This window comes from Mirounga angustirostris, unplaced genomic scaffold, assembly GCF_029215605.1.
Source record: "Mirounga angustirostris isolate CCGP_5_RB_7025 unplaced genomic scaffold, mMirAng1.0.hap1 SCAF_6, whole genome shotgun sequence".
Classification (NCBI taxonomy): Eukaryota; Metazoa; Chordata; class Mammalia; order Carnivora; family Phocidae; genus Mirounga; species Mirounga angustirostris.
In genome coordinates, this window is record NW_026991714.1 from 58,352,959 (window position 1) to 58,368,470 (window position 15,512).

Below are 15,512 nucleotides of genomic sequence, written 5' to 3' on the forward strand. Positions count from 1 at the left end.
TAAACATCTTGGTGGGTAAGTCTTTGCACGTGGAAGTTTAAAATATTCAGCTGATCCTGAATGTGTCTTTTAAGTTAACTTCTTAAAAAAAAAACAACTTACAAATGAGTGTTCAAGCACTTCAATAAAAGCAACATAGAACGTGCATCTCTTCCACTCACTGAACAAAATTGTGCTGAGTGCCAAAATACATACATAAGTAAAATATTCAGCTGATCTGTAGTAACTACCAGGTACAGCTGCGGGGATACAAGGGGGAGCAAATTACACGTGGTACCTGCCTCTAGGTTTACAGCCTAGACTGGACAAGCCCTCCACGAGAGGGTAGGGTTGAATCTCCGGTGTCAGCTTGACACTTGTTTGCCTTGTTCTCTTAAAAACTGAGCACAGGTGGGGGCGCCTGGGTGGCTCAGTTGGTTAAGTGACTGCCTTCGGCTCAGGTCATGATCCCGGAGTCCTGGGATCGAGTCCCACATTGGGCTCCCTGCTCGGCAGGGAGTCTGCTTCTCCCTCTAACCCTACCCCCTCTTGCGCTCTCTCTCAAATAAATAAATAAAATCTTAAAAAAAAAAAAAAAAAACTGAGCAGAGGTGTATTCGTTTTCTATTGCTGGGTCCCCAGTTACCACAAACCTAACAGCTTAAATAACACAAAATTCTTTTTTTTTTTTTTAATATTTTTATTTATTTATTTGATGGAGAGAGAGAAAGAGACAGTGAGAGAGCACTAGCAGGGGGAATGGGAGAGGGAGAAGCAGGCTCCCCACTGAGCAGGGAGCCCGACGTGGGGCTCAATCCTAGGACCCTGGGATCATGACCTGAGCCGAAGGCAGATGCTTAACAACTGAGCCACCCAGGCACCCCAATAATACAAACTTGTAATCTCACAGTTTGGCAGGTTAGAAGTCTGGACAGGCTTGTCTGGGTTCTCCGCTTAGGGTCTTAGAAGGCTTTAAAATCAAGATGTTGACCAAACTACCTTCTCATGATCTAGGGAAGAATCTGCTGGCAGGGTCCTTAAGGGTGTAAGCAGAACCCAGATGCTGAAACTTAGGAATGTCCCTGTTTCAGAGATGTCAAAATGTTCCAAAACAAGGCATCCTGGGACTTCAAAGCATCTCAAAGTAGAATAACTCGTTTCATCCTTGGAACGTTGTTAGGAGGCAGGTCCTTTCACTCCTGCTGTAGGGAGGAGAGTCTTTAGTTTGCCCGGGCGGGAGCCGTGCACCACCAACTCTCACAGGACACCCAGGCCCAGCGTCTCTTCCTGCACTTTGTTCACATCGCTTACTAATCACTGCCTGAAACACAGAAAAGGTCATTGTCATCGCTGCTTAGAGGTACGTGCTCTTTGACATAGAACATGTATTTTTTCTGATGATAAAGCATTCTACTGGCTCTCACTCAGGGTATGGACTTGCTTGGTTATAGAAAACGTTATTTTGTTTTACGTAATTATTATGTATTGGGTAATTTCATGTAATTTGATAGAGTAATTAAATGTCTTTCCTTAAGTTGAAAGAATGACTTATGAGGGATTTGAGACATGCTTAACTCCATGTTGGTCAGGAAAAATAGGTTTTTGTTTTTTTAACTGTCTTACACATGCTCTATTCCAACTTTCTCTCTCTTTTTTTTTTCAAGTACCAGGCACATTACATATGACAAGTGAATTGGCTGTCATTATCACTTCTAACTATTGATTAATAATAAAGGTGTACCATACTTTCAGCCAAACTGATATATGAAAATCCAGATAGACAAATTAGCAGGTGCCGAAAAGAAAGCACATCTTTATTTAGTGAGTAGTAAAGTGATAAAACTCACCTATCCCAAAGCCAGTACAGGTTAAAAATATAGTAGGTGCTACCGGGGTTACAATAAAGATGAGAGAAACACTGTCTCTCTACTCGAGGAGTTTGTGATTTATCTGATTTGGAGAAGCAGGTAGGGGAGGGGGCCTGGGGCTGGGAAGGCATGACGGAGGGAGCGGAGAGAACACGGGACCACAAAAGAGAACATGGTACACAAAACAATGCCTTGTTCGCAGTAGATGTCTCATTTCTTAAATAATCAAGGGACTAAATAGACATGGAATAGATCGGTCTGGAAAACTCAAAGGTTTGATTCCATTTCTATAATATTGAAGTAAATGCAACAAAACAAAAAGACATTATTTCATTGACCATCAAATTAGCAAAGACATGAAAGAAGACACATTTATACTCTGAAAGACTCCCATAAACTTGCCCAGAGAGCATTCTGGCAAAATATCTTTTAAATACACACATCGGTTAATTCTCTCCCTGGGAATTTTTTTAAGGAAATAACGAGATGGCAAACAAAAACAAAAAAATCAATATAAAGATATTGATCTCAGGTTGATAAACTAGGAGAAAATAAAACCTATATGTATTTCATAAAGGAGATTTGGTTAAGTCAGACACAGTGCATTTATTTTTTTATTTTTTAAAGATTTTATTTATTTATTTGACAGAGACACAGCGAGAGAGGGAACACAAGCAGGGGGAGTGGGAGAGGGAGAAGCAGGCTTCCTGCAGAGCAGGGAGCCCGATGCAGGGCTCGATCCCAGGACCCTGGGATCGTGACCTGAGCCGAAGGCAGATGCTTAACGACTGAGCCACCCAGGCACCCCAGACACAGTGCATTTAAACATTGTGATATTTGACATAAAATTCTGAATTTCTGACTCTTCTTTTAAAAACTGGAGGAACTGCTGACTCTAGGCCCACATTCCTAAAGAGCAGCCATTGGCTGGAATTGAAAGGTGACACGTCTATAGAGCACATCTTCCATCTTCTCTAGCATAACATAAGAAGCATAGCTCTGCTCCTTCTCATGCTACATCCAGCATGCTTATTTTTTTGCTTGGTTTTTTAGAGAAGGGGGAGGGCAGAGAAATAAGTGGGAAAGCATATACCCAAATGTCAAGCATATTTCTTTCTGGGTGCTAGGCTTATGGGTAATTCTTATTCTATACTTTTCCCCCGAAATTTTGAACAATAACTTAGGATGCCTTAGTAATCAAAAGAAAAGATATTTTTTTAAAAATGTGGTTGCAGAGAAGGGTTAGTGAGCATCCCCCCCCATTGCATTCTTGGTCTGAGTGGACCGCTGAGGCTACGCCACTTGATGCGTGTCACCTTATGTCCGCTGCTTCCTATATATGTCTCTGTAATGCGTTTTCATTTGATTGCTTGAAGCTTTGAAATGGTCCCAAATCATCTGTGGAGGAACAATCTTTGCAGCAAGGACCCCTTTCTGATTCGAATATGCTGTTTTTCCTTCAGAACTTGGAGAGTCTGGTGGCTCAGAATACCACTGGCCCTGTCTTCTACCCGAGGCTCTACCACCTGATGGCCTATGTCTGCATACTAATGGGAGACGGGCAGAACTGTGACCTCTTCCTGAACACAGCCTTACAGTTCTCCGAAACACAGGGGAATATGCTGGAGAAATGCTGGCTGAACATGAGCAAAGTATGTACCATCAACCAGCAAGCTGGGATGGGGATGCCCACCTTTCTAAGGAAGCCTCAGAAGCTTACTGCCTGGTTAGGCTTCCCCAAGCATGGAAGGCCTTTCTGGACTCTTCCTGTAAAGGGATGATAGATCTGTAGTTCAGGTGTGTGTGCTTCCCCTTTGAGTTCCCACAGAATCTCGCTCACATTCACATCTGCTTCAGCAAGATCTCTGCCCCTTCGTTGTAGCCCTCACTGCTTTCCGGTCTGTGTTAGTTTGCTAGGCATGTCCCTCCTCCCCATGAGAATGTGAACGCTTGGAAGGCAAAACCACACATAGCATCCAGCATGGCGCCTTGTACCCAGTATTTGTTGAATATGTGAATGGACGTATACTTCTATGGGTTTATTTAAAATCATGTGTCAGTATCTGAGTTTGGGCAGCAAAATTCATCATTTGTCTGTGGGTTCACATGGTTTTGAAAGCTCAAGGACACTGGACCATTTCTGTACGAGCCCAGCCTTGGTCACACAAGTGGAGGAGCGCTGGTTAATTCTTGGCCTTCTCCCTCTTCTCAGGAATGGTGGTACTCAAGCTCTGAGTTAACAGAAGACCAATGGCTTCAAACCATCTCGTGTCTCCCATCATGGGAAACAGTTGTAGCCGGCAAGGTAAACATGCAGGATATTCAAAAAAACAAATTCCTGATGAGAGTTAATATCCTGGACAATCCTTTCTAACATTTCATGAAAGAGAACAAAGATTTCAGGAAGCCTCCTCCTCTTGCAATTACCCATTATTACCCTTTCTCTGTAGCCGGCACCCTCCAGGTTCCCGCATATTCTCTTCCCTACCAGACACAGAACCAACTACGTTGGTTTCTTCCCTCCCTTTCTGGAGGGTCAGAAAGGGTCAGCGGGGTCATGCGTACTCTCTCCTCACTTCACATAAACTCCTTGCCTCTCATTTTCAGCTTGACCTGTTCATTTCGGCCCATGCACAATGTCTGTCCTGGGGAAAAATATCAATATCAAAATGGTACACTTTGTGGCAGATACAATTTCTAGTGAATCTATTAAACCGAAAATGTTTATTTTTACATGTCCAGTTGTCCCATCTTTTGTACATAGCACAGCATTGCAAAGGGCAAGTTCTTTTCACGGTCTGTGAGGGCAAGATTTGAAAAGACACAGTTTTGTGGTGCCTGACTGTGGCTTCCACATGCATCGAATGTCTGTGGAAATAGATTTTTTTAAAGTTGAAATACTAGTAATTCTGATGCGGGTTCATGTACATGCTTAGTGTTTGTTTGCTTATTTGATTTAAGAAAGTAATAGCATGGAGCGCCTGGGTGGCTCAGTCATTGGGCATCTGCCTTCGGCTCAGGTCATGATCCCAGGGTCCTGAGATCGAGCCCCGCATTGGGCTCCCTGCTTGGCGGGAAGCCTGCTTCTCCCTCTCCCACTCCCCCTGCTTGTGTTCCCTCTCTCGCTGTCCCTCTCTGTCAAATAAATAAATAAAATCTTAAAAAAGAAAGAAAGAAAGGAAAAGAAAGTAATAGCACTCAACTTCATTTCCCAGACGCTGGAGAATGTGCCCCAGGGCCACCTGCAGTCACTCACTGCCTCTCTTTGTTGGCAGACAGAACAGTTGTGGTTTTTTTAAGACTTTATTTATTTGACAGAGAGAGAGAGAGAGCACAAGCAGGGGGAGTGGGAGAACCAGACTTGGGGCTCGATCCCAGGAGCCTGGGATCACGGGATCATAACCTGAGCCCAAGGCAGACGCTTAACCGACTGAGCCACCCAGGCGCCCCCAGAAAGAACAGTTCTTAGTGGCGTTTTGTGCCTTTGAGGGTACAAGTGGAATCCATGTAGCCTCAGCCCACCTCTGCACTGCCACAGCTCCCTTGTGCTGGCTCATTCCATGGAGCCAGGTGGCCCTCTCAAGCAGGTGCACCAGGATTTCCATTTGTTGATTCCAGTCCTCTTCTGGTCCCAGGAGGAGGTTCTCCTGATGGGCCTCGCCATGTCCTGCTTTAATGCACACCTGGATTTCTCATAGTGATTTCCACAGGCGGTGCCACCAGACAGGTGTCTCTTTAGTAGGCCAGTATTTCCTTGTCCTGCAAAAAGCGGAGGTGCGCGTACTTTTCATCCTGGTAACATAACCGCACCCCACAGAGGCCTGGTGGCCTGGGACGTGGGAAGAACAGCTGCCTGGGAAATTACAGCATTACGTTCCAACACGAGCTCTGCCACACACATACTTTATTCCTGTGGCTCGTCACCTAACCTCCCTGTTTCAGTGCATGGGTGTGAGGATCGCAGATGACAGAGGTGAAAAGGCGTTGGAAATGACAATGTGCCATACAAGTAAAAAAATGATTAGACCGATGACTGATTTTAAAATAAACACATCAAATAGTAACCTGCGTGTAAGTATCATCCCCTTCAAAGTTGTTCTTCTAGAAGTTGGGTACTCGTCTCATGGTTCTACGTAAAAGTTACTTGCTTTCTAACTGCCTTCATTATTTCGTATACCATTCATCTTATTCATTCACTTATTTATTCATCCGACTAACATGTCTTGAGTAATCACCACGTACCAGGAACTGATTAAGGAGTGGAGGTTATGCTACAAAGACATAAAAGACCAGTCCTTGACCTTGGCAAGCTCATAAATCCACTAGCGGAAGCAGGTGCACCAGTAAAGCTCGCTTAGCCCCCTGCGCCGTGGTAAGAATAGAGTGGTGGACAGTAGCACCCGCAAAAGCCGGACAGCTCAGAAGACTTAGCTGAACTGCCTCAGCAACAAATTATTTGGGTTACATTGTCCCTTCCTGGAGTGGGTGGAGGGCAAGTGGGGGGAAGATGGGTGAGTGTGTAGGACAGCCTGGGCGTGCACATTAGAGGACAGCTGTGAGCACGGCTTAGCCAACAGAAAAGAGGTGTTTGGAGCTTATAGGAGATGTGGGCCGAGCGTCTGGGGGCCCATTCCACAGGGGCTGCGCTGTCCTGGAGGTGAGTGTGCCCTCCTCCCTACGCACCCCCACCCCCATCTCCCCCGGCCTGGGGCAGGGCCTGCCATTAAATGACTAGAACTAAAGCGTCCGGCGAGGAGCTGGGATGTGAGGGTGCCCACAATCCTTCCTTCCCCCAAACTTCAAAAGCTTCTTTCCCTTTATCTGACTGGCTTCTGAGCAAGCCCAAACAAAGCCCGGGGAGGCTGGGGAAGGCGGACGGGGAGGAGGCAGGCAGGCCGGCGGTTACTGGAAGGGCAGCTCGGCAACTCCCAGACTGCATTGAGAAGGTCTGCCCTGGCCCGCGCCCGAGTCCAGAGGAGAGAGCATCAGGTTTGCAGGAGCCCTGCACTTGGTTTCCGGCCCCGACCATGCCGCAGACCAGTTATGTGACCTTCCTGTCACACACTGCGGCACCGACCCGGCTCTGCGTCCGGCTCAGGCTGCGATTCCGCCTCCCACCAACAGGACGGGCGCGGGCGCGTCCCCTCTCCGGCCAGCAGATGGCAGCACCGCCTCCTGGCTGTGGCCGCCGCCGCCGCAGGGACAGAAGTTCTGGTCCAGCTCCGGGCTCGCGTCTTGAGACCCTTAAAACCACTTCCGCTTCCACAGCGGCGGCCCTGGCCACCTCCCGCAGCATCGCTGGAGAAGGGAGATTCGGCGGAGAATTCCTTTAAGAGAAGGCACCTAATCCATGAAGGCTTCAGGAGCCCAGAGGAATGGAGAAGAGATGATACCTCTCTCTTTTTTTTTTTTTTTTTTTTTTAACATGAGCCCTTGACCCCTCCTCTGGCAAGTCCCTGAACTCCTGGAGGGCAGGGGTTCTGTCCTCATTCTCTACCTCCAGGCCTGGGCAGTCAGGATGTGCTCAGAAAGTGCTTGCAAATTGATGAACGTATTAACATTTTCATTTGATCATCTCAAGTTCACTCTTACAGGCACCCTGAGAAGTAGGAACCTATTATTTACTGAATGAGTAAACTGTGTGGACCCTCAGGGAGATGAACAAAAGTTATTTAGCATCGGCAGCAGTGATCGGGATCTGTGCCGGGTCTGAAAGGACGGAAAAGGACCCGTCTGCATGGTGATGACACATGTGGGTCCGGGACTTCACTGGATGGATCTCCATACTGCCAGTTGCTAGCTTTGTGTCCTTGGGCAAGTTAACCTCTTCGTGGGGGCAGTTCCTTTGTTTTAAAACGGGAATGATAATAGTATCCGCCTTAAAAGGTTGATACGAGTTAATTCAGGTAAGGCACTCAATTCTGCAGAGGGAACAAACAGGCGATTAAAATTCAGGGTCCCGGGGAGCCTGGGGTGGCTCAGCCGGTTAAGCGACCACCTTCGGCTTTCTAGGAAGCTTCCTGGAAGAAGAAAGAGGACTCAGCCAGGGGAAGACTTGCCAGGCTGGGACCTGGTATTCAGTGCTGGAGAAATTGTGGAGGCCACGGAGAGCCCGGGCCTCCCACGTGGTCTGAACGGAGCTCCACTGAGCCTGGCAGGGTATGATGAGGACGTGGGAGGTGGGTGGGATCGGCATCGCTAAAGGCCTGGTGGTCTGGGCGGCTTAGGGGTTGGGCCCTTATCCTGCCGGCCCCACGGGAGGCACTGACTTTACTGAGGAAGTGCGTGGATCACATTTCTGATTTTAGAAAGACCACCCCTTTGTGGACCATGTGATGGAAGGGAGCTGGGCCCACACGAAGGCTGGGAGGTAGTTGCTGTCTGTAGGCTTGGAATTAGGATGGTCTGCAGTAGAGAAGGGGCAGTGGAGACAGAAGTCGGGTCTTTGATTTGAGAGATACTGGAGGAGGCAGAACATTTAGAAATCTTAGATAGGCTTTTCAAGGAGGATGCTCACAAGTAACAAATATGTAGGGAGAAGCCCAGTCAAGCAGGGACTGGGGAAGTTTCGAGCACTTGTGTCTTCCCAGGACTTGCTGAACAGACTATTACATCACTCCCTCTCGCCTCCGCCCCAGCGCCCTCAGGATCACCTGTTGGTGAGCCGGCTTCCCATCTCTTAGTGGTGCTGGTCACTGCTCATCTCCAGTCTTCTCTCTCCAGCCGCACCCCCCCCCCCCCCCCGTCACTATATTCTGCCAAAGCCCTTTCCCATTCTCCCTAACCCTCCTCAGACCCTCCTGGCCATCTTCATTCCCACTGCTGCGGAAAATCCAGTTGGTGTGTGACTGAGCTCTGCAACAACCACATAATGAATTGCTCTGATGAATTCAGATTGCCACCCCCCACCAACTGGCAGGGTGAGCTTGCTCACCTGCAAATCCCTGTTTACTACTCCTCTGCCTAAAACCCTTTGCCTTCGGGACAACATCCCAGTTTCTTAGCCTGGACTGCAAGGCTTTTGAGGCTTGGCTCCCTGCCAAGTCCGATGCAATCACATTGGCCTCTCTTTCTCTCTCTCTCTCTCTTTCTCTCCCAGCCTGAACCTTTGGGCTGTCCCCTCCAGCTGGAACAGCCTTCACCAGTCTTGTGAGCGTGTGGGCGGTGCAACTCTTGAAAAGGCTGCCCACCCCTGCACGGTCTTCGCCAGCACTGTCCGGCCGAACTTCCTGTGACGAAGGGAAGGTTCTGTCTCTGCCCTTGTCCAGTACGCTCCAATACCACATGTAGCTCCTGAGCACTTGATATGTGGCTAGTGTGACTGAGGATCTGAATTTTAAGTTCTATTTAATTTTATTTTTTATTATTTTTCTAAATTTTATTATGTTATGTTAGTCACCGTACAATACATCATTGGTTTTTGATGTGGTGATCCACGATCCATTGTTTTTGTATAACCCCCAGCACTCCATGCAGTACGTGCCCTCCTTAATACCCATCACCGGGCTAACAAATCCTCCCTCCCCCCTCCCCTCTAAAACCCTGTTTGTTTCTCAGGTCCATAGTTTCTCATGGTTCATCTCTCCCTCCAATTCCCGCCCCCCCCATTTTTCCCTTCCTTCTCCTAATGTCCTCCATGCTATTCCTTATGTTCCACAAATAAGTGAAACCATATAATTGACTTTCTCTGCTTGACTTATTTCACTTAGCATAATCTCCTCCAGTCCCATCCATGTTGATGTAAAAGTTGGGTATTCATCCTTTCTGATGGCTGAGTCATATTCCATTGTATATATGGACCACATCTTCTTTATCCATTCGTCTGTTGAAGGTCATCTTGGCTCTTTCCACAGTTTGGCTATTGTGGACATTGCTGCTATGAACACTGGGATGCATATGGCCCTTCTTTTCACTACATCTGTGTCTTTGGGGTAAATACCCAGGAGTGCAATTACTGGGTCATAGGGTAGCTCAATTTTTAAATTTTTGAGGAACCTCCACACTGTTCTCCAAAGTGGCTGTACCAACTTGCATTCCCACCAACAGTGTAAGATGGGTCCCCTTTCTCCACAACCTCTCCAACATTTGTTGTTTCTTTCCCTGTCCATTTTTGCCATTCTAACTGGTGTAAGGTGGTATCTCAGTGTGGTTTTGATTTGGATTTCCCTGATGGCTGATGATGATGAACATTTTTTCATGTGTCTGTTAGCCATTTGTATGTCTGCTTTGGAGAAGTGTCTGTTCACGTCTTCTGCCCACTTTTTGACTTGATTATTTGTTTTTTGGGTGTTGAGTTTGAGAAGTTCTTTATAGATCTTGGATACCAGCCCTTTATCTGTAGTGTCATTTGCAAATACCTTCTCCCATCCTGTGGGTTGCCTCTTTGTTTTGTTGACTGTTTCCTTTGCTGTGCAGAAGCTTTTTGTCTTGATGAAGTCCCAAAAGTTCATTTTTGCTTTTGTTTCACTAGCTTTTGGAGATGTATCTTGAAAGAAGTTGCTGTGGGCGATGTCAAAGAGGTTACTGCCTCTGTTCTCCTCTAGGATTTGGATGGATTCCTGTCTCACACTGAGGTCTTTCATCCACTTTGAGTTTATCTTTGTGAATGGTGTTAGAGAATGGTCCAGTTTCATTCTTCTGCATGTGGCTGTCCAATTTTCCCAGCACCATTTATTGGAGAGACTCTTTTTTCCATTGCATGTTTTTTCCTACTTTGTCAAAGATTATTTGACCATAGAGTTGAGGGTCCATATCTGGGCTCTCTATTCTGTTCCATTGGTCTATGTGTCTGTTTTTGTGCCAGTACCATGCTGTCTTGGTGATCACAGCTTTGTAATATAGCTTGAAATCGGGCAACGTGATGCCCCCACCTTTGTTTTTCTTTTTCAACATTTCCTTGGCAATTCGGGGTCTTTTCTGATTCCATACAAATTTTAGGATTGTCTGTTCCAGGATTTTGAAAAATGTCATTGGAATTTTGATCGAGATGGCACTGAAGGTATAGATTGCTCTGGGTAGCATAGACATTTTAACAATGTTTATTCTTCCGATCCATGAGCATGGAATATTTTTCCATCTTTTTGTGTCTTCTTCAATTTCTTTCATGAGTGTTTTGTAGTTCCTAGAGTATAGATCCTTTACCTCTTTGTCTATTTAATTTTAAATAATTTCAATGTCAATGGCCACATGTGGCCACTGGCTACCATATAGGACAGTGTAGTAACTTCATTAACCTTAAAATGCCAAGGCAGAACCACCGAAAATTGATCGGGAACATCTGTATAGCAAGGAATAATACCAGCTTGGATCAGAGGGGAGTTATTATTATTATTATTTTTTTAAAGATTTTATTTATTTATTTGAGAGAGAGAGAATGAGAGAGAGCGAGTACATGAGAGGGGGGAGGGTCAGAGGGAGAAGCAGACTCCCTGCCAAGCAGGGAGCCCGATGCGGGACTCGATCCAGGGACTCCAGGATCATGACCTGAGCCGAAGGCAGTCGCCCAACCAACTGAGCCACCCAGGCGCCCCAGAGAGGAGTTATTAATATTTAAGAGAAAATGTATCATGCTGGGTAGGCTAAACCTCTTATCAAGAGGTATTTCTCCATCTAATGGGATTCCAGGATGCCAGACAAGTGCTTGACAACAGCTCTGATGTTCATCTAATGCCCGGGTCATACATCGGCTAGGCTGCTTTATACTTCTATCCTCCTCCCTATCTGCCCTTGGCCTCCCGGAGAAGGGATTGCATTTTGCAACCAGTTGAATGCATGCCTGCTGACCTGCAGGAGGAGGCACGCGGGGGATCCCTGGAACAGTCCTCGTCTAAAAGCCCAGAATGAATTGCAATAGACAAAATGCTCAATAGGAAGCCAAGTCTTGCACTTTCTCTCATGGGAAGGAGGCCAATTATTTCCAGCCAGGTGTGAGCTCTCCTGCTTGCTTCCCTCCCGTGGGCTTTCTTCACTCTTGCTCAACCTCACTTAGTCAACATTAAGTCATTTAGCTCGGCCTGCTCTCCCCGCGCCGGCCTGTCCTGAGGCGCGTGCATGTGTCAGAGGGATTCACGCCTCACCTCTGCGTGCGCTCCTTTCCCGGGGCGCGGTGCTGTTTCACGGGCTTGAACCCCGGAGCTCGGCGTGGCCTGTGCTGGCCACCAGCACCCACGTGGCCCGCAGATATTTTACCTTCTTTGGGACCAAAATCCCCAGGGCAAGCTTTTCAGAAACACGTCTCGCTCTGGCAGAGCAACCAGCTTCAGGAACGGCTTAGGCGCAGAAAAGGCCGGGGCTTTTACTCAGCTGGAAAGGTCCAGACACGTTAGAAACACACCCTCTGGGGTTCCGCGGGGCCCGCGAGAGCCAGGGCGGGGCTTCTCTGCGCCACGCTCCGCATTCCTCTGGGTCTCTTGTACATTTTAAGAGATTCCCTACAAAGTAAATTAAACATTTATGTTTCTTTTATCGAGTTGAAAGACACTCTGTCGTTAAAAAAAGAACCCCATTCAGAGCCGGAGAAAGAACCGAGAATGGATCTAGAGTCAAAGCTCAGTGTCCTTGGAGTCCGTGGCAGGGGAGGGCAAACCTCAGGCCCTCGGCAAGCCGGCCTTAGCTCGCCCCTGTCCCCCATTCCCTCGGCAGAGCAGTGACTCGGGCACAGGAGGGCAAAGTGAGCCCCCAATGTGTCAGCCACGCAGCACTGGAGGGCAGGACTCCACAGCCCATGTGGGAATATTAAACCTGCCAGACTTCCTCTTCCCAATTGTGGAGATTAAAAGAAAAGAACCCAGCCCTTGCTTATGTTTGGGAGCACTGCAGGCAGGGGCCACGAGGCTCCCAGTGAAGGAAGGGGTGGACAATCAAACCCGAACCTGAGCCGAGAGGGGACAAAGTTGAACATCCTGTTTGCAGGAGGAAAGGGAAGCTGGAAGCGGCAGCTCGTCCAGGACTCTGGGGGCTAGAAAGGTTTGCGTTTCCTTCCTTGTAAACACAGCCAGGTCCCCTGTAGGTGCTGGAGCTCCCGCCTGCCTCCTGCCCCCAACTCTTGTCCTTACAGCCCCGTCAGTGGCCCTTGGGCCAGCCCTGGTGGCGTTAGGAAGGATGTGACGGGGAGTGAGCTGGAGGGCCACCACCGTCACTCCCACATCCCCTTTCCAGGGGCCAGGAGGACCCGTCTCATCCTGTTCTGTTGCTCCGGAACTGCAAATAATTTACATTTGCCTTCCTTCTTCACTAGTTCATGAGAACGAGTGACAATTACAGGACTGCTTGGGATGGACAAAAACAAGACAACTAGAAGCAAATATCCAGGAAGTCAGAAATGGTTTAAAATATGGTGCATCTACCCAAGAGAAGGCCCCCTGGGTGTAGTTAATGGCCAATGGCCTAGTTTTCCCGCGCTCGCGCGGAAGCTTCTCAGACACAACGCTGAGGGAAGACAGCGAACTGCAGGGTACTACGGTCCCGTCTTTGTTTCCGGAACAGGCGCGACATCGTTACTGGGGCCATGTCTGGATCCTGATTTGAAGAAACCATTTGTAAAATGCCATTTTTGAGATAAGGGGAAGTTTGAGTATGAACTAGGTTTTAGATGAAATCAAGGAATCATTATTTTTTTAAAGATTTTATTTATTTGAGAGAGAGCGAGAGAGAGAGCACGAGCAGAGGGAGAGGGACAAGCAGACTCCCCGAGGAGCAGGGAGCCCCACGCAGGGCTCCATCCCAGGACGCTGAGATCATGACCCGAGCCAAAGGCAGACGCTCAACCGACTGAGCCACCCATGCGCCCTGTAGTCAAGGAATTATTTGTTTAAATGTGGTTTTTTAAAATTTTAATTCAATTAACATGATGTATTAGTTTCAGGGGTACAGGTCTGTGATTCATCAGTCTTATATAACACCAGTGCTCATTACATCACATGCCCCCCTTAATGTCCATCACCCAGTTACCCCATCCCTCCACCCCTCTCCCCTCCAGCAACCCTCAGTTTGTTTCCTATGATTAAGTGTCTCTTATGGTTTGTCTCCCCTCTCTGGTTTCATCTCGATTTATTTTTTCCTCTCTTCCCCTATGATCTGCTGTTCTGTTTCTTAAATTCTACATACCAGTGAGATCATATAATTGTCTTTCTGATTGACTTATTTCACTTAGCATAACACTCTAGTGCCATCCATGTCATTGCAAATGGCAAGATTTCTTTTTTTTTTTTAAATGTGTGGTTTTTCTTTAAACGTTTCTGTTAGGGGCGCCTGGGTGGCTTTGTCAGTTGAGCATCGGCCTCTTGATTTCCGCTCAGGTCTTGATCTCTGGGTCATGGGATCAAGCCCGTGTCTGGCTCAGAGCTCTTCCTCTAGCCCTCCCCCTGCGCGCACACTCTCTCTCATAAATAAATAAACCTTAAAAAAAAAGTTTGTTACGTGTGACATTATGGTTATGGAAGAAAATTTACATATTTTTAAAGATGCCCAAAGAATGTCAGGTGAACTGACATGTTTTGGGATTTGTCTTCAAATAATTCAGAAAAGAGGAAAAAGAACAAAGGAGTGGATGAAGCAATCATTGAGGATGGATATGTGGAAGTGGGTTTTACTGTTCTCTTTTGTGCCTGTTTGAAATTCTCCATAATAAAAGATCTCGAATATACAGGAATAATGTGTACATGTGGGAACCTGCCATAAAATCAGACGGTCAGTTCCTTGCACCACCTCCACCACTACAAAAGCTCCTTGCCTCCTCTAAGAGAATGCTCCCTCAACCGTCACAGGCAGTTGGGAGGATTAAGTCATCGGGCCCTAAACCCAACCTGGTTAGCACTGGAATCATCCGGAAGGATCGGGGGGAGCGTTCAGCTTTAAGCGGGGAAGAGAGTGTCTGAGGTTTCCTCTGAAATACTGCCGAACCAGCCCGCCTGGGGCAGCGGCCGCCCTCGGAAATAACAAGTGCGTATTTGGTTGGCATGTTCCCCATGCAGCTTGGAAACCAGAGCCCCAGACGGAGGCAACTCCCCAGTACTCTGCCTCCGCGCGCTGAGGGAGGCGTCTCTCCTCTTTTTGCCACATCACATGTGAGGGACGTGGCTCACGGGAGATCTGCTCCCACAGGCGATCCCGCCGGCCCTACCTTTTCCTCTCCCACTCCCCCTGCTTGTGTTCCCTCTCTCGCTGTGTCTCTTTCTGTCAAATAAAGAATATCTTAAAACTAACTAACTAAAAGTGGGGTTAAGATTAGGACTAGTGCACCGTCATCATGCTATGCAGAGTGCCTGGCACACGGCAAGTACTTAGTAGCTATTAGTTATTACTGTTATGTCCCCTGTTACCCCTACTCTGTGGCAAGGTCCTTGAGGAGCTCTGTCTTGTTCATTTTACTTTCTCATGCTTGGCACACTGCCTGGGGCAGGACAGTTCTCGATATAAATGTGTTGAATGAATAACATCCATCACCCAATAGGTCAACACTTGTTGAGCCCCTGCCAAGCGCCAGGCACTAATCCATGCGCTGAAGATGGAGCAGTGAACAGAACAGCAAAGCTCTGGGGCTCGTGCTCCAACAGACAAGCACATGTACAGCTGGACAGAAGGAGAAACACAGAGTGAGCCTGAAGGGGCTGGGGAGCCAGTGGAGGGGGTGAGGCTGCTCTTTTATATATGGCAGAAGGTCTCTCT

General features: G+C 47.6%; 1 protein-coding gene across 1 annotated transcript in view; it reads left to right on the forward strand.

Moving 5' to 3' along the window:
• ADCY10 (adenylate cyclase 10) overlaps window positions 1-4,580 on the forward strand; it is a 77,411-nt gene extending 72,831 nt beyond the window's left edge. The window contains exons 31-32 of the mRNA XM_045877538.2: window positions 3,311-3,499; window positions 4,060-4,580. Of these exons, the coding sequence (XP_045733494.1) occupies window positions 3,311-3,499; window positions 4,060-4,221 (351 nt within the window). The 3' untranslated portion in view covers window positions 4,222-4,580. The remainder of the gene's footprint in view (window positions 1-3,310; window positions 3,500-4,059) is intronic.
• The last annotated feature ends 10,932 nt before the right edge of the window (window positions 4,581-15,512 follow it).